Raw genomic sequence first — 17,517 nt, 5'->3', positions numbered from 1 at the left:
AAACCTCTTGTCTTTCATTGTTGGCCAACGAGGTAAAAATTAGGCGCACGCATGTGAGCATACAAACACATGAGATACGAGTAAAAGAAAGGTACAAGTCACTGCATCGTTTGCAAGCAGCCAACACATCCTTCGCACTTTGCTTGTCAGACAATCAAGGTAGCATCATGAGCAAAGTCAAAGCCCCGAAAGCAAAAGGCGTTCCGAACAAGCATCTGCACGCACGTTCATCTTTTCTCTACCAAGCTGCCACATACCTGACCTTACAAACGGCCGAGGCCACCGATACACCACAAAGCAAACAACCAGCCCCCGAGTTGCCAAACCGCCTCTCACTTGCACTCTCACTCAGCTCCGACCTCCAGCAAGTCTCACGAAAAGGCCAACTACGTCTCGCCATTTCTCTAAAACGGACGCTATGCAAAAGCTGCAACAGCGTCCTTATTCCCGGGCGCACTGCAACACACAGGATTGAGAATGCAAGTAAAGGCGGCAAGAAACCCTGGGCTGATGTGCTGGTTGTCACGTGCGGTGTGTGTGCCGGCGAGAAACGGTTTCCAGTCGGTGCGGCTCCGAAGTTGAAGAAGGGGAAGAGAGAAACAGCGAGTGCGGTAGAGACGCCGGTGACTGGGGAAGATACGCCGGTGCTTATGGGGACAGAATGAGTGTGGACTGCTTTTTGCCAGGATGGATTTATTTCACCTCAGCATGATTTCGCTGCTTTAACACTGCCTACTGTCAAAGGCCTTACTCTAGACACGGCCATCGTCCTATTACTCGACTTGAATTTTCACCAACTACTTAGGCCAACGGTCGCTTCCACCGCCGTACAACGTTGTCCTTGTACAACACCATTATTATACATAGAAATGGTGTCGCCTGCATACACACTTCAAAATCATCTGGCCAAGGCCATATCACGACCCAAATTTCTAGCGTATAATTTGGACAAGACGGTGGGTGTCCAATTCAAAATCGATAGAGCAAGCCGTGATCAATGTGCACCATCTCACAGTCATGAGCTCTTTTACGAAGATCCTCGATACGGTACATGATGCACTGCCCATTGGTACAGGCGTACGGGAATCATGCGACAATCAACTACAGCAACCTACCAAGGGCTAATCGTACCCTACAGCCTTGGTTCAAGTTCCAAAACACACTTACATATCAAGACAATCAATGGAATCATATTATCACAAGTACACAGTAAAATAGCGAAGAAATTAAGCTTCGCCTGGGACATCTATTTTCTCTCCTTGCCTCTCAAACTGTTTCGATATATCTTCGGACTTCCCAGTCGGTCACTGCTTCGTCCCACAGCCTAATCTCGTGCTGTCTTGTGCCGCCAAAGTGTTCGACAAACTGATCCCCAAACACTTCCCTCGCAACACTTTCCTTACGCATGAAGCGCTCTGTTGCCTCCTTCAGGCTCTTGGCTAGTCTCTCACCTTTGTCGGACTCACTGCCGACGTCCTCGCCCTTTCCGAGGGGCGGTATGCTGATTTCCATCTTCTTCTCAATACCCCGCCAGCCAAGTGCCAAAATAGCGGCGAGTACAAAGTGAGGGTTCGTATCTGCACCCGGTACGCGGACTTCGAATCGAGTGGCTTTTGGGGAAGAGGTAGGGGGCGAGATAAGGCGGATAGAGGCGGCGCGGTGCTCGAGACCCCATGATACAGTGACGGGTGCCCAGAAATTTTCAACTAACCTCTTGTAACTGTTAACATTGGGCGCAAGGATGGGCATAATGTCTGGAAGACCGTCGATGAGACCTGCAAGGAAATGTCGGCCTAGGTCTGATAGATATCGGATGTCTGAGTAGGGCGCGTTCTTGTCCTCTTCTTCACGGTAGAACAAGTTCTTGCCATCGGCGTCTACAATCGACACGTGCATGTGTCCACTGTTACCCGGAAGGCCTTCGCGCGGTTTTGCCATGAAGCATGGTGTTATTCCGTACTTGGATCCGAGAGATTTGACAACGAGCTTGAAAAGGGAAGCCTTGTCTGCCATGCTCTCGATTGAGCCAAACTCAAGGGCCTGTGGTATATTAGTTATGAACTCCACATTCTACGGCGCGATGGGTATCGCTTACAGCTTCAAAGACTCCAGGACCAGACTCGGTATGCCATCCTTCGATGCCACAACCGAACTCGGCGCAGGTGTTGAAGATACTATAGTAGTAGTCCTGGTTGTGGACCGGTCGGGTGATGCTGTATCCAAACATGCCCTCTGTAAGGCTGGGTAGGGCGTCGACTGGATTGTTACGCAAAAAGGAAGCTGTACTTGAGGTATTCTTTTCCGATCCATCGTGGCTTTGAGGTGCGCGGAATTGATAAAATTCGTACTCGGCTGGACAATACACATCAGCTTCATTAAAGACGCGCAGTATCTGATCTTCCACTGGCATGCGACTCACCTCCAGCCATGGCACCATAGCCCTTGCCCCTGAGCTTGTCGACGGTACGTTTTAACAGGCTTCTTGGGCATGCACTCAGGGTGTCTTTGGTGTCGGGATCGTAAAAACTTATAAGGAAGAAGGGTACATTGTTCTCCCACGGTATCCTTCGGAAAGATGTGAGATCCGGTATGGCGATCAAGTCACGGTAGCCGTTCTCCTTGTTGGATATGGCCAGCTCTTTAAAGTATGTCTGGTCGTGCATGTCCCAGCCGAAAATGACACTGCAGAAGCCGAAGCCTTCGTTGGCAATGCTGAGGAATTTCTTCTTGGCCATGAGCTTTCCACGTAGAATACCATCAACGTCGATCCCCGCGACTTTGACTGACAGATCATCTTTGAGAAGCTCGGGCAACTGCTCGGCCGTCAAGCTGGAGGAGTCGAAGCCGGCGGGCATGATGTCGAGGGGCGCGACAGAGAGGACCAGGTGTTGAGAGTTTGTGTGAGTGAGACGGAAGAGTTGACAGACGGCCAGCGGAAGGAAATACGAGCGCCGGCGCAATCAGGTTTTCAAGCAGGCACGCGACGTGAGAGAGCTTGACGCAGCCAAAGGCGGTCCGGATGCGATTGAGCTTGGACCAATGAGGGGTGATGATACAATGCGGGCTGGCGACATCATCGATTCGGTGTGCAGACGCGCAACTACTATATATTGCATTTTCCGCCCCTCTGCTATCTTCCACCCTCCTGCACGACATCTCTACCCAATACCCAATGCGACAAGATAGCTCCCCATGCCACTCCCGTGATAAGCCGCGAGACGCCAGACCTACCACACAGGGCTACGCGTCATGTCCGAATGGCGGGGCAACCCACCCTCATGTCACGTAGAATGGCCGTCCGGAACAAGGGTGCGAGTATGCTCAAGCCATTCAAGCAAGGCTGCCCCAGTGAAGCCGTCCACTGCTCCAACAAAGCCCGCCCAGCGGTGACAGCAGCAAACGTGCTCTAATAGTCCTTATCGTCGACTATCAATGCCTTGGGCCGATTCTCGGACCCGTGACTGTCTGAATGACCGGTTCACTGTCCGAGATTACCCGTCCACCATTTCCCCTCCCTCGTCTTCTTGAAGCCGCCGACACTCTCATACGCCAGTGCATACTCCAACCTCCAACTCAAAGGTAAGTGCGGAGTCGTCGTCCCTGTTGCCCGTCGGCTGGCATACTTTCCCCATTCACGATGCAGTGTGCTGTTCGTATGACGCTTTTTCTAGTTTATATTAGTCATATTTCGCAGCTTGACACAAAACTTTGCCTTGCCCGCATCACCCATTGACACCGTTGCAGCCTCTTTTGCTACACATAGTACCTGAATAAGCGTCGAGTTGAGAAATTCAACATGGGCCGTCTAGAGAACAAGAACTGCATCATTACTGGAGGAGCTGGGTAAGCAAGCATCTTCTATTTGCATATGCCACAATTCCTATCAATATCCTCAATTCTTGGTTTATATCGACTTGATGGCGCTGCTGAGTACCATTTGTCCTACTTGTTTTGCTTGCCGGATGACACATTACGTTCACTGCCATGTAGTGTTGCATGGTCACAGCGCATACATCAGCCCCACGTCCAAAACCGCATACTGACCATTTGCAGTGGAATCGGTCTCGAGACCGGTATCCTTTTTGCTCGGGAAGGCGCCAATGTCCTTCTCTCTGATATTTCCGGCCCGGCCTTAGAAAAGGCTGCTGCCAAGCTGAAAGAGGTGGTTCCAGAGGCCAAGAAAGTTGAGACCAAGGTCACCGATGTATCCAAAGAAGCCGATGTTCAGGCCATGATTGAACACGTGGATTCATGGGGTGGTGTAGATGTCCTGTTCAACAACGCAGGCATCATGCACGCCAACGACGATGATGCTGTCAACACGCCTGAAAAGATCTGGGACTTGACCCAAGCCATCAACGTAAAGGGTGTATGGTTTGGTTGCAAGCACGCAGTCAACAGCTTCAAAAAGCACGGCAAGAATAAGACGAGCGTCATCAACACCGCCAGTGTGGTTGCATTAGTGGGCAGTGCAACACCACAGCTCGCATACACAGCAAGCAAGGGCGCTGTTTTGGCCATGACCAGGGAACTGGCAATGGTCCACGCACGTGAGGGCTTCAGATTCAACTCGCTGTGCCCAGCACCATTGAAGTAAGCTTCTCCATGTGCCATGTTGGGTCTTTGAAATGCTAACCAATGCAGCACACCTCTCCTTCAAGACTGGCTCGGTGACGACAAAGAGAAGCGTCACCGTCGCGAAGTCCACTTCCCCACAGGCCGTTTTGGTGAGGCCGTTGAGCAGGCTCAAGGTGTCCTATTCCTTGCCAGCGACGAGAGCAGCTTCGTCAACGGAACTGACTTTGTCATTGACGGTGGTATGACCAAGTGCTACACTACGCCTACTGGGCCTCCCCTGGATGCGCCCAAGAACAACGCAAAATAATTGCGGATTGGGCGTTGTGAATGAAAGCGACAGTCAGGGTGCGAGGAAGCACATAGGCAGTCATGTATAGCAATGATGAATAACGGATAAATGATACCACTACATATATCAAGGGTTAAGCCGAGCTTTGTATTAATTGAAATAACCTGTGAAGTCATGGTTTCGAGTCGCTTGCAGATGAACACGCGTTTTAGCGCCATTCCCGAGCATTGCGTCAGGGTCCAACGTTGCATTTTCCTGAAGCGACATACGCGACTTTTGGCCGCATGCGCGCCAGCCTGCCAGCATGGATCGTATCACCGCACGCGCTGACAACGACTTCAACGTTGTTTTGTATGGCACGCTCTGGATAGCTGCCCTTTCTTTCATCTGGCTCACGTGCCGTGCGGATCCAGAAGAGCCGGTCAAATACACCGTCGAAACACCCCAGGAAGCCGAGAAGGGATGGAAGGGCAAAGTGCTTGACGAGCCTGGATTGAAGGTACAGAAATCGGCTCAAAATCCAGAAATGCAAACTGACTTGTTTTAGGTTTCTGGTTCTTCACTCATCCAATGCTACGCCCCCGCAACTGGTGAAGCCCTCGGGCGCATCAACCCCTCCACCGCAGACGGTATCGACCGTGCAATCGCCAAAGCCAAAGACGCCCAGGTGAAATGGGCACAGACAAGCTTTCGCCAGCGCCGCAAGGTGCTGTGTACAATGCTCCAGTTTATCCTCGAAAGCCAAGAGGCCATTGCAAGGGTTGCCTGCCTCGACTCCGGCAAGACTATGGTGGATGCCAGTTTGGGTGAGATACTTGTGACTGTGGAGAAGCTGAGGTGGACAATTAAGCATGGAGAAAACAGCCTGAAGTCTGAGAAGAGAGACACAAACCTCCTCATGATGTACAAGTGGAATGAAGTTGTCTACGAACCGCTGGGCGTCGTCGCAGCCTGCGTGAGCTGGAAGTGAGTATCGCATGACCGTTAACAGGGAAGCATTCTAGCTAACATGGTTACAGCTACCCTTTTCACAACCTCATCAGCCCTGTCATAGCCTCCATTTTCGCCGGCAACGCAATCATCGTCAAAGGCTCTGAAGCTACCGCCTGGTCGTCCTCATACTTCGCTTCTATTGCTACCCGTGCTTTGGAAGCATGTGGTCACTCGCCTGATATTGTGCAATCTGTTGTTTGCTGGCCTGACGTCGCTGACCACCTCACCTCGCATCCATCAATCTCGCATATAACATTCATTGGCTCACGCCCAGTGGCACATCACGTCTGTGCCTCGGCCGCAAAGGCACTCACACCAGTATGTGTCGAACTCGGAGGAAAGGACCCGGCCATTGTTCTCGACGACATATCAAATAGCGATTTTAAGCGCATCGCCAGCATCCTTATGCGCGGCACCTTCCAGTCTGCAGGTCAGAACTGCATTGGAATCGAGCGCGTCATTGCACTTCCAAAGGTCTACAATCGCCTCATCGAGTACCTCACACCGAAGATCCGTGCCCTACGTCCTGGCTCCATATTGAACACTTCATCGGACATGCCGATTGACGTTGGCGCTTCCATCTCTGATGCCGGCTACTCCAGGCTTGAAGATCTCATTCAAGACGCCGTCAACAACGGTGCTCGCGTCCTGGCAGGCGGAAAGCGTTACACTCACCCAGAGTTCCCTAAAGGCCATTACTTCAGTCCTACCTTCATAGTAGACGTTACACCCAGCATGAAAATCGCCCAGACGGAGCTCTTTGCTCCGGTCTTCCTGCTCATGCGCGCCGAATCTGTCACAGGCGCCGTTTCCATTGCAAACAGTACCTCGTACGCCCTCGGTTCCTCGGTGTTTGGCTCTTCTAATCGCGATCTCGAGCTCGTCGTGCGCTCCTTGCATGCCGGCATGGTCGCTGTAAACGACTTTGCCGTCTACTACATGGTGCAGATGCCGTTTGGCGGCACAAAGGGCAGTGGCTATGGTCGTTTCGCAGGAAAAGAAGGGCTGAGGAGTCTGTGCAATCAGAAGAGTATTACGAGGGATCGCTGGGCGTGGGTGGGGATCAAGACGGGGATTCCGCCTCCGATGGATATTCCACTGCAGGGTGAGGGTGCGGGGGTCAAGGCGTGGAATATGGCGCAGGGAATTGTATGGTTGGGCTATGGAAACTTGAGGGGTAAGATTAGAGGGTTGAAGGGGGTTCTGGGACTGTAGAAGGGAGTTGCGTCTTATTGGCAATGCCATAATGTCTGCCTAAGATATTTCAACAAGTATACTTATTATCCAACTCTTGAAGGTAGTAGGGATTTGCTGTCGCGGGGCTAGCGGGGTCGATCCGGCCCTGGGCTAGTTACACTATAACGTCAGGTACAGGGTGATGAGGAGAAAGGGTCGAGTGTGTTATGTCTAGGTTGTATACTGAGAGCTAAGGCCCTTGAATTTCGATATGCAAGAAACTTCGTAAACCGAGCTGGTGATCCGACGGGCGTGTCACGGCTATGGTTGCCCTTAGATGCCAAGCCATTGACCACTTTACGCGTCGACGCGTCTGTCTAGTGCACGCTGCGACAGCTTTTACATTCCAACCAACGCTCTCACATACCACAATCACCCAATGGCACTTTTAGTGGACAAGCATCGGCCGCGTAACCTTGAAGCGCTCAGCTACCATCCTGAGCTTTCAGATCGCCTACGAGCTCTAGTAAGAAATCTCACAGCAACACCTAGCATGCATATGGGATGCACCTAACACATTGCACGCCAGGCACAAAGCGGCGACTTCCCTCATCTCCTCGTATACGGCCCTTCTGGAGCAGGCAAGAAAACGCGCATCGTCGCAACCCTCAAAGAACTCTATGGCCCTGGTGTCGAAAAGATCAAGATCGATGCGCGTGTCTTCCAGACCACAACGAACCGCAAGCTCGAATTCAACATTGTCGCCTCCGTATATCACCTCGAGATTACGCCTTCAGATGTTGGTAACTATGACAGGGTAGTGGTACAGGACTTGCTCAAGGAGGTCGCGCAGACGCAGCAGGTCGACTTGGGCGCAAAGCAACGCTTCAAGATTGTCGTCATCAACGAAGCCGACCATCTGACGAGAGATGCCCAAGCAGCGTTAAGGCGAACCATGGAAAAATACAGCCCCAACTTGCGATTGATTCTGCTGGCAAACTCGACGAGCAACATCATTGCTCCCATCAGAAGTAGAACGTTGCTTGTCAGAGTTGCGGCGCCTACCGAGGCTGAGATCTGCGATGTGCTGAGCAAAGTGGGAAAGAAGGAGGGATGGAAGGATATTGAAAGCTTACACCAGAGGATAGCGAAAGATAGTGGACGAAACCTGCGAAAGGCTCTCTTGATGTTCGAAGCAGTGCATGCACAAAAGTACGCTGTTGTCTTGTCTTTACATATCCAGCTGCAACTGACACACGACTAGTGAGAAGATTACAGATCAGACACATATTCCCCCTCCCGATTGGGAAGCGCTCATCGAGCAGATTGCCCGCCAAATTGTCGAAGAGCGCTCTCCCCAACGGCTCCTTCAGGTTCGCGCTTCCCTCTACGATCTTCTGTCACACTGTATCGACCCGACGACTATCATCAAAACACTCACCTGGAAACTCATACCAAAAACGGATGATGCACTGAAGCCAGAGGTCATCAAATGGGCGGCCTTTTATGAGCATAGGTGTAAGATGGGCGCTAAGCATATATTCCACCTCGAGGCGTTTGTTGCCAAGTACATGAGGCTATACGAAAGGTATGTAAAGATTGGAGATATCAACAATTTGCGTATGAGACTAACACTCATCGCAGCTATTCCATGGGCTTGGACTTCGATTCCGCATAATAGATGGGGCAATATCACCGGGAAGGATTATCAAGATAAGTAGAATAAGAATCAGGCACGGGCAGACTTAGCGTGAGGTGTTCTGGCGTTGTTGAGCGCGTTTCGCGTACCGGCGTCTGGTAGTTACGTCATAAGCTATTATCGAACCTACCCAAATACCTCGAGCTCTCTGAGCTTCAACTACACTACATACCACATATACCTTCTGAATCAACTACCATACTCGTGCCTTCTCATATCAATTCAGCTATACTCCATTCATCATCATGTCAGACAAACTTATGGACACTGAAGCTGGCGGCGAGCAAACCCAATACGAAGGCGTTCACACATATGTCGAACCACACGACAAGAAATACGGCCAATTGAGCAGTATGTCCCCTCCATTTTCCATAATGCAACCCACTTATCTTATCACTTCCCACAGACTCTTCAGAAGGCACATCAGTCCACGCAAAGACTGCGGACCCCGGGGCCCCAAACACGCATGGCATCACGCCTGCAGACAAGATCCGCTACGGCCAAAGCATCCAGGAGGGCAGCATGGGCGGCAAGACCACGACGTCAAGCGGTGAGGCAAAGGCAGACACGGGATTTGGAGGGACTGAGGCGCTAGCTGGTGATGACGAAGGCGCAGCAAAGCAGAGGCGGGAGCAGGGATATGGGGGGAGCAAAGATATGGACCGGACTATTGGTGCATAGAATATGTTCAAGTAAGATTGGGATACATAACGTAGTGGATAAGCGAGTGACGCACCTCTCTTCTCCTACTATATTATAGCTCCACAACACGTTACTTAATTCTAGTTAAATAAAGTAGATACTTAGCCTACTATCTTATCTATCTATACTAGCTAAATTTAAAGTAATTACTTTACTACTGAAGTCTACAACGTAACTAAAGCGATACTCTACTACTAACGCGCTGTAAGGGGCTGCGCTCTGGGTAGCAATCGCGAGGTATATAAGAGGTTATATTCGATAAGAAGCTAACTATCTACTCTACTTACAGAATATTTATTTACTCGTTAGAGTAAGGTTGTGCTAAAGTGTCTAAGCGCGTTATCTAAGCGCTGCTTAGGCGGTAAGAAGGATCTAGGTGCTCTAGGTAACACCTAGATTCTGCGCTCGTTGTCTAAATATAGTTTAGATAGCGCGTAAGCAGCTTAAACTAAGATTCTATTAAGAAGCTATCTAAAGGGCGTTTAGCTCGTTATAAAACGAGATAGTAAAGGCTACCTTCTAAAAGAGATTTAAAGACGTAACGTAGTACTACCCTAAAGAGGGGTATTATAATAGGCTAAATGTCCCTTAGATAGCTCCTTAATAGGATCTTAGTTTAAGCTACGCGCGCGCTATCTAAACTATATTTAGACAACGAGCGCAGAATCTAGGTGTTACCTAGAGCACCTAGATTCTTCTTACCGCCTAAGCAGCGCTTAGATAACGCGCTTAGACACTTTAGTATAGCCTTGCTCTAACGAGTAAATAAATACTATGTAAGTAGAGTAGATAGCTTCTTATTAAATACTGTTAGAGATCTAAGTTATTCAGCTGATCTTTGATAAGATCGATCTATCAATCGATTAGATCGCTATACCCTAGCGATCTATACTATCATACTACTAGTGTATCAAGAGTGTATTAGTAGCGTAAGAGATAAATAAAGGTTATGTGTATATAACGTAATCTATAGCTACTAGCTAGTATAAATACTAGTGATAGAAGTACTAGATAGAAGATAGAGCAGACAACAAGAACAGATCGGATCAATCTAATTCTTCAATCTCTCTCCCCTAGCATGATTTCTTTTCTACCTAGAACCTATCGATTCGCTACCTCTGAGTCTATCGCTAGACAAGTAGACAACTCTACCTCTGAGCTAGCTATAGAACAAGTAACACCCCCCTTATTCCAGCAGTAATTATAACATATATAAGAGATATTATTTAATAAAGAGCTAAGCTTCTAAGCTATATATCTATCAATATATATGTAGTATAAGTTACCTAAATAACTATTAGGCTAATAGAGCCCGTTGTCTAAGCATCGTTTGGTAGTGCGCGAAGGACGAACAGAGATCTTATCGAGGAGCTATCCAAAGGGCGTTCAGCCCGTTACATCAGTCGCTAGGCTCTAGCACGCTGTAGTAAGTGCAGAGAGACTAGCTATAATGCGCGTATATGTAGGAAAGATACTCTAAATACTACTTAATCTACTATATTAACATATAGTAAGATAATTGTATTATAGTAGGACTATACGCCAATAGAGGTGCGTGGGTTTGGTGGGGTGCGTCACTCGCTTATCCACTAGGTTATATGTACTCGTACAATAACGATGTAAATGTGTCTAGTCTAAGATGTATTTCCTTCTCATATATATTCCCAAACGCCAACGCTGTGCGACAAAGATCCCCGGGAATAATCGTACATGTAGCGTAAACAGATGAGGAGGGATATCTGAGCAGAGATGTAAAAAAAACGGGGAACGCTGCAACAGGTCCTCCAAAGAGTTGGGTAGAAAAAAGGGAGAAAAAACCCATGTTAAACTCTCTTCGCGTCATCCCCTCTGGCATCATCCTTTGCCATCTTCCGTGCCATTGCTCTCTCTCTTTCCAGGACACTGGCAAACGTATCCATTCGCTTTGGCATGCCAGCTAGATCCACTCCGGTAGGCATAATACTGTCTCCCCTACTGACACCGTTCCTGCTGCCTCCGCCCCAAGCCCCAAGACCCCATCCACCTCCTGCAGCTACTACTGGTCTCGTCGGCTCCCGAGTAACAAGCGCACCGGGACCATGTCCGTACATGCTAACTCTTTGGACCTTGCGCAGCCGGAGCAAACCGTATACCGCGACGAGAGCGCCAAATACGGAGCACCAAGCGCTGATACCGTAGAACCCGTAGTCCGATTCTTCGATGAAGTTCTTGAGATTCATGCCGTAGAGGGCTGCAACAAAGGTACCGGCTGTGATTGCGAGGGTGAGGATGGAGAATTTGAGGTCGAGAAGCATGAGCGAGTTGCGGTTGGCGTCTAGAATGGCTTTGACACTGTACAGTACTGTCAGTAACACTATAGAGAGACTGAGAAAAAGGAAAAGTTACATACATTTCCTCTGTGTTCCTAATGCTCGATACCAAGTTCTCGGCTGCCTGTACAATCTCATCGGCGACCTTGTGGTACGATTCCAGGAGCATCTCGACTTCGGTGTGGTCGTCGTCTTGCCGCACCTTGCCCTCTGCCTTTTCAGTCAAGTACATGGCGCTTAGATCGTCGTCTGCCTCGAGTAATTCCTCCAGTGCGTTCCTGACCAATCGTGCCTTTTGCTCAAAACTACCGAGCTTCTTGCTGTAAATCAGCAGGTATCGGAGCTTGTCTCGGTCAATATCCTCCTCGAGTTCCCTGAGGACTCTCACAACTGGTTCGCTGACCCCTTCGAACTCTTTCTCCAAGCTTAAGGTTACACTGATCAAGACGGCTTCCAGTGCCCGAAACTCGTATGGAAGGGTGCCGTTGAGGGTCGATTCTTTTTGACGGAGTCGCAGGTCGAGATCGTACATGAAGACCGACTGCGATTTCGAATCTGTAGTACCGTATGCGTCAAATACGAGGACCCGATTATGTTTCAACAATACCCGCAGATTAAGGAGATTTATGAGGATCGCGGATGGTCGGACTAAGATATGTGGGAGGAGCGAGGAGTCGATTTTGCGAAGGTCGCGCGGAAGAAGACCATACTATACCCAGATCGTTAGCTACAATATGTCGATATACCGTCCGCTTTACATACCTTTGCGATCAGTTCGCTCTTCTTAAACTCTCCACTGACCAGCGTGACGTTGCCGTGCTCGTCTAATTCCGTGCAGCGCATCTTCAGCTCGTTCGTCGGCCGCATTATACGTCCCAGACTACTTCCGAACCCCGAAGATCCAGAGGACGAGTCGTCTGGTGGTGGAGGTGGCGGTTGCAACTGTGCCAGCTTTCGCATTTTTGCACTGTTGAAAATGTTCCATCCATTGTTAGCGCGAGTTGTGGAAAATGCCCGGTAGGTGAAGCAATCGACATGCTGCAACGAGGTGTGCGGGGTGTGTCGAAGAACAAGCGAACAGTCTTGAGGTAGAGGGGATACTTTGTGTTCGATTAGGCACCTAGAGGTAACGAATCTTCTGCCGCCAGAAAAGTCTCCTTTCTGCAAGTGACTTGCAACTCTTGCAAACGAGCATTTTCTCGGGCTCCTGCCTATCTGACCGCCGATAGCATAACCGCGATATTGCTGAGTGGTGTGGGCGCATTGCGCCATAGGCGATGGGAAAACATTATTGACCTGAGCTCGCAGGAAGCTCAAAACCGACGGCGATGGGGCGGCAACTCTCTGTATCAGAGTTGTCTTCATAACTTTCCCGTGGAGTCAATATGGATGCGGAATCGATCCATACGGTCATTGATCAAATCTTTTGCTTGAGCCTTGCCTGCACGTCATAGCGTTTCTGCGCTCCTGGAAAATCATTTGACGCTAGTGACGTCACGTGCGCCATAATATTTGCACGTGTATCACAGGTCGTTGGAACGTTGGAACCCAGCCTTATACATGCCATCCTTGACTTTTGGACAACTCAAATCAACGGAATGTCTCATCAGCTGTACAACGCGCTGATTCGAACACATCACATCACTTCACGCAAGAAAGTCGCCAAACTCAAAGCGGCAGCGTCGAGTTGCAATGTTTACGCTTTGTTGCGTAGTGGCGGATGCCCTGGTATTATGTACTGTCAAGGCGTAGAGACTGGCGTGAGAGACTGGGTTGTGAATGTCCAAAGATTGCGCTATAAAGATTTCCAACTAGTCAAGAAGCCTACTGAGAAAGAACCTGGCGGAAAGGAACCAAAGAGTGGCATCACGTACGGGAAGCTAGAGGAGGTGGACACTGTAAAAGGTTTTGGAGCAAAGATGGAAAGCCTAGGTGTCTGGGAGTGGTGGAGGAAAGGTATGGGCTATGTGGGAAACGACTAATTTCACTTTTGTCATTCAAGGCGTATGTGTGACGTGCTGCTCATCAATGCCTTGTTGTACTTGTTTCTAGCAAAGAAAACGGACACTACTATACGCATCTAAATATCTGACCATCATCGTCCTTGCTCTCCAACAAACCTGTCATTCTTCTCGCCATCTTGTCGGCTTCCGGGACAGACCCTGCTCTATACTCCCCACTATGCCAACCCTCCATCTCCGTAACAAGAGATATGATAGGTGAACCTTTCCATGCCACTACAACTTTCCTCCAGCTCTGTAGCAACGTAGCAACGAGAAAAATAGTTCCCATTGCCACCTCAACAATGGGCAAGATGATCCATCCCCAATTGACATACACATACTGTTCGCATGTGATTACCTCGCCTGCTGATTCTACACTAGTTAGACTTTAAATAAGAGCATATATAATACAGAGGGGTGATATAAAGAAATATAACGTATTCCACCATCGAGAGGGCCACCTCATAGAGAGGGCGACTTTTTCTTAGCATTACGAACTTCACGTACGAAAGACGATGCCTTGTTAAAAGAACGCGATACTTATGTAGTAAGAAGGTTAAATTAATCTTACTAGTTGGGCCTTTCGTACGGGTTAGTTTAAGAGCGTACGACGCACTACAGCAGCCTATACCGTACGATATTAGTTAGTCTCTTTGTAAGGGGCAAATACTCGCGCCGCCGCCTATACTAAAAGGTATGTACATTACCACAGAGACACCTACGGGTCTAACTTAAGTTCTAACTCTAATATATCAATAGTTATAATATCTACGCTCATCTAGTAGATTATAAGCGCGTCTAAACTGCTTACGTAGGCGTACTTGCCTATTCGCTAGATCGCCCTTAGGTCGATAAGGCTCGTAGAGTCTAGGCTAGCTTCTAATCTATAGAACCTATCTATTATCTATCTCTATATATCTTTATATTTTTTTAGGCGGATACTTAAAGAAAGCTATTATAGGGTTAATAAACGTAGTAGTCTTGATTAGTAGTAGATAGAGTAAAGACGAGAATAAGAGCTACGAGAGGAAGTTCAATGTTATATTAAAAAGTATCGAGATTAAGTTTAAATGAATAGGCGGTGGTAATAAGATAAGAGAGATAGAAGACGGATATAGCGAATTTATAGGCGTCAGAGCGTTTTACTACACTACCTATTTTTATTACAACTAACTATAGTTTATTATACTATGTTGGAATAAGGAGGGTGCTACTTTTTCAATGGCTAGCTCAGAGGTAGCGAATCGATAGGTTCTAGGTAGAAAAGAAATCATGCTAGGGGAGAGAGATTGAAGAATTAGATTGATCCGATCTGTTCTTGTTGTCTGCACTAGTTGTAACGATGTTACAACTTCGCCATGTATCGGACCAATCCCAGAGCCGGATCGGAGGTAGTACTCGCCGCCCTCTTCATCAACCACTCGTTGTGAGGTCGGATCCGATTCGGATCCGACTAAGATAAGTATATAAGGAGACACTCCCTGTAGCTAGCTCTGTAGACTTTTGATATCCTTTCGTACAAGGCCTATAGGTGTCTATTCGAATTAAGGCTCGTTTGATGTCCCACGCACTCCCATATGCCTCTGAGTGACACTACCGCCGATACTGATCCGAGTAGTCTTGCCTGCGCCGTTACACTAGTAATCTGCTCTTTGTAATCCGCTCTGTGATCTACTCTAGTTTCTATCTACTAGCTATTCTACTACTATATATATTAGCTGTACTAGATTCTAGATGAATCTATCTAGTAGTAGATTACGTAGCTATAGACGTAATAGATAGATAAATTGTTCAGGGATTGGGTTGACTAAAGAATCTAAGTATAGTGCCAAGCACCCGGATTATGTCAGAGATTAGCTGATTAGTTTAGATCTCTAATATGTTTTAGGTTTTAAAATAGGGTCTTACTAATAATCACCTATGTAAATTCTTTTTAGTATATACTTTAACTATGACGTTAATTTTTACAATACCTAAATTAGGTGTTACACGGGGTATGGGTCTATACTTCTCTATCCTAGTCCGCACTAAGGCAGGTGAGTATTACGTTAGTGTTCCGTGAGGCTTGTCTGGCGATGCAGTGGAGTTGGCGTGCTTAAGGAGGGTTTGACAAGACTAATCTATTTGATAGACTAACTTATGACAATCTTGTTAAGTAAAGATACTAGTAAGAAAGTACAATTTGAGTTGACCACAACGAGAGTAAATAATGAAATCCATCCATCCTTATATCCTCATTGCTTCCTGTCCTGTCCTCCCAACATCCCATCTTGGCGGGAGGTTTGGGAGGACATTGGCTTCCCTTTATGCGGTGGCCTCCCGGAGGCTATGCCTTGGCGTGATGCCAAGTCACGTGATCGACGCCCCGCGTTGATTATTACCTTCTGACGTGGACGTCCTTAGGCCTTCAGCCATCTCGTCATTTATTAAGGAGAGAGTTCTTCTTGTTACTTGTAACATTACCTCCCCTCTTAGGGCTATCGTCTCGATACCCTGGAATATTGTTTTCCCGTGCCGCGTGTTGAGACGCCGGCTGCATATAAGGTCAGAGCCCGCCCACTCGTTGTAGCCGTCTCTGCCTCGTAGCCTTCCTAACCATGCCTAAGGTCCAGTCTTCCCGTCGCGTTCGTCCTAAGAACTCGACTCGACAGCGCCAGGCTCGTGCTGACCGTATTCAATTATAGGGGAACGAAATGACTTTTCGTTGTAAACGTTGTAAAGAGAAGGGCCTTTATTGTTTTATGGACACCGCTACGGGGCGTTATGCCGGTTGTATTTCTGTGAAAGCTGATTGTAGCTTATTCGTGACTGAGAAGGAGTGGGAAAAGGTGGAAGCAGACAAGCGTTAAAAACGGTTGGCTCTTCTGCGGGCTGAGGCCGAAGTTACGCGTCTTCGTCTGGAGGTTGCTGAGACTGAGGCCCTTGAGCGGTCGTACGCCAATCGTGACCATGCTATCTTGAGTCTATAGGATCGTGCGAAAGAGTAGGCTGAGGGGAGCTCAGCCCCTGGCGGTACGGGCCTTCCTATTGTCAAACCACCGCTATCTGAGTTGTTGACTGATCTGGGCTGGTTACAGGCTAATTCCTTCAATTCTTCCTTTGATTACTCCTTCCTTTTTAAGGGGCTTCCCCTCGCTTCTCTAGGTGCTTCTGGTGGTATTTACGTACTAGTGACTTGCAGTTCGTTAGGTTTCCTTTAGGTTCCTAAGTGTTATGGCTTTTGGGCCATTCTTGCTACTTAACTAAGTACTTCTACTAACTACCGATTTTTCGCAGGTTCTTGATTTCCTTGACCTCGTACTCGTTGTCTTTGAGCTCTATGTCCGTTGCTAGCTTAGTATCTAGAGGTGCTGGTTCTAGGAGTTTCTTATGAAAGACAGGGTAGATTCGTATGCCTTATAGGAGTTTTAACTTATAGTTTACTTTTCCTATTTCCTCTAGGATTTCGAATGGTCTTATTTAGAGGTTGTCTAATTTTCTGTATAGTTGTTTAGTTTTTAGGTTTTGTCTTGATAGGAAAACTTTGTCCCCTTTCTTAAAGGTTAGTCCCTTAATCCTTAGTTTATTCGCTGCTTTGGATATTGTGAGGTTTTATTAGGCTATATTCTTGCTTAATTCTTTGTGCAATTCTTGCATGAGCTTCGCCTTGTCGTCTACTCCTACCGCGATACTTTCAATGTCCTTTGGATCTTGGTAAGTGGTTGGCTTATATCTATAGTTCGCGTAGTGCGGCGAATGCTTTGTTATTGCTGATTTTGTACTGTTGTA

The 17,517-nt window shown here is 48.1% G+C and overlaps 9 protein-coding genes across 9 annotated transcripts; 6 read left to right on the top strand and 3 right to left on the bottom strand.

The window, feature by feature from the left end:
* Positions 1 to 167: 167 nt before the first annotated feature.
* On the top strand, positions 168 to 962 carry COCSADRAFT_130374 (uncharacterized protein; the record flags this gene model as incomplete). The annotated part of the gene is made up of 1 exon (XM_007696304.1): positions 168 to 962. The coding sequence occupies one exon, from the start codon at positions 168 to 170 to the stop codon at positions 663 to 665; it is 498 nt and encodes a 165-aa protein (XP_007694494.1). The 3' UTR covers positions 666 to 962.
* A 210-nt stretch (positions 963 to 1,172) lies between these two features.
* COCSADRAFT_31828 (uncharacterized protein) lies at positions 1,173 to 3,065 on the bottom strand. Its single transcript, XM_007695931.1, has 3 exons — positions 2,420 to 3,065; positions 2,096 to 2,352; positions 1,173 to 2,040 (listed from the first exon to the last, which is right to left on the bottom strand). The coding sequence occupies exons 1-3, from the start codon at positions 2,853 to 2,855 to the stop codon at positions 1,267 to 1,269; spliced, it is 1,467 nt and encodes a 488-aa protein (XP_007694121.1). The 5' UTR covers positions 2,856 to 3,065; the 3' UTR covers positions 1,173 to 1,266.
* A 731-nt stretch (positions 3,066 to 3,796) lies between these two features.
* Positions 3,797 to 4,885, top strand: COCSADRAFT_21320 (uncharacterized protein; the record flags this gene model as incomplete). The annotated part of the gene is made up of 3 exons (XM_007695862.1): positions 3,797 to 3,843; positions 4,054 to 4,593; positions 4,645 to 4,885. The coding sequence occupies 3 exons, from the start codon at positions 3,797 to 3,799 to the stop codon at positions 4,883 to 4,885; spliced, it is 828 nt and encodes a 275-aa protein (XP_007694052.1).
* A 260-nt stretch (positions 4,886 to 5,145) lies between these two features.
* COCSADRAFT_105115 (uncharacterized protein) lies at positions 5,146 to 7,319 on the top strand. Its single transcript, XM_007696303.1, has 3 exons — positions 5,146 to 5,366; positions 5,415 to 5,833; positions 5,887 to 7,319. The coding sequence occupies exons 1-3, from the start codon at positions 5,172 to 5,174 to the stop codon at positions 7,073 to 7,075; spliced, it is 1,803 nt and encodes a 600-aa protein (XP_007694493.1). The 5' UTR covers positions 5,146 to 5,171; the 3' UTR covers positions 7,076 to 7,319.
* A 99-nt stretch (positions 7,320 to 7,418) lies between these two features.
* COCSADRAFT_31825 (uncharacterized protein) lies at positions 7,419 to 9,078 on the top strand. Its single transcript, XM_007695930.1, has 4 exons — positions 7,419 to 7,562; positions 7,626 to 8,248; positions 8,301 to 8,624; positions 8,681 to 9,078. The coding sequence occupies exons 1-4, from the start codon at positions 7,476 to 7,478 to the stop codon at positions 8,712 to 8,714; spliced, it is 1,068 nt and encodes a 355-aa protein (XP_007694120.1). The 5' UTR covers positions 7,419 to 7,475; the 3' UTR covers positions 8,715 to 9,078.
* Positions 9,079 to 11,260: 2,182 nt separating this feature from the next.
* COCSADRAFT_76438 (uncharacterized protein) lies at positions 11,261 to 13,018 on the bottom strand (the record flags this gene model as incomplete). The annotated part of the gene is made up of 3 exons (XM_007696302.1): positions 11,261 to 11,768; positions 11,827 to 12,455; positions 12,509 to 13,018. 3 exons carry the CDS (start codon positions 13,016 to 13,018, stop codon positions 11,261 to 11,263), a joined length of 1,647 nt encoding a protein of 548 aa, XP_007694492.1.
* Positions 13,019 to 13,314: 296 nt separating this feature from the next.
* On the top strand, positions 13,315 to 13,844 carry COCSADRAFT_31821 (uncharacterized protein). The gene has a single exon (XM_007695929.1). The coding sequence runs from the start codon at positions 13,345 to 13,347 to the stop codon at positions 13,726 to 13,728; it is 384 nt and encodes a 127-aa protein (XP_007694119.1). The 5' UTR covers positions 13,315 to 13,344; the 3' UTR covers positions 13,729 to 13,844.
* Positions 13,845 to 16,346: 2,502 nt separating this feature from the next.
* Positions 16,347 to 17,182, top strand: COCSADRAFT_31820 (uncharacterized protein; the record flags this gene model as incomplete). Its single annotated transcript, XM_007695928.1, has 4 exons — positions 16,347 to 16,355; positions 16,434 to 16,593; positions 16,633 to 16,761; positions 16,827 to 17,182. The coding sequence occupies 3 exons, from the start codon at positions 16,347 to 16,349 to the stop codon at positions 16,716 to 16,718; spliced, it is 255 nt and encodes an 84-aa protein (XP_007694118.1). The 3' UTR covers positions 16,719 to 16,761; positions 16,827 to 17,182.
* Positions 17,183 to 17,343: 161 nt separating this feature from the next.
* On the bottom strand, positions 17,344 to 17,517 carry COCSADRAFT_31817 (uncharacterized protein; the record flags this gene model as incomplete). The annotated part of the gene is made up of 1 exon (XM_007695927.1): positions 17,344 to 17,517. A coding segment is annotated over one exon (174 nt), but the record flags the coding sequence as incomplete, so codon positions are not given.

This window comes from Bipolaris sorokiniana (assembly GCF_000338995.1).
Source record: "Bipolaris sorokiniana ND90Pr unplaced genomic scaffold COCSAscaffold_1, whole genome shotgun sequence".
Taxonomy (NCBI): Eukaryota; Fungi; Ascomycota; class Dothideomycetes; order Pleosporales; family Pleosporaceae; genus Bipolaris; species Bipolaris sorokiniana.
This window is presented reverse-complemented; position numbering and strand designations above follow the sequence as displayed.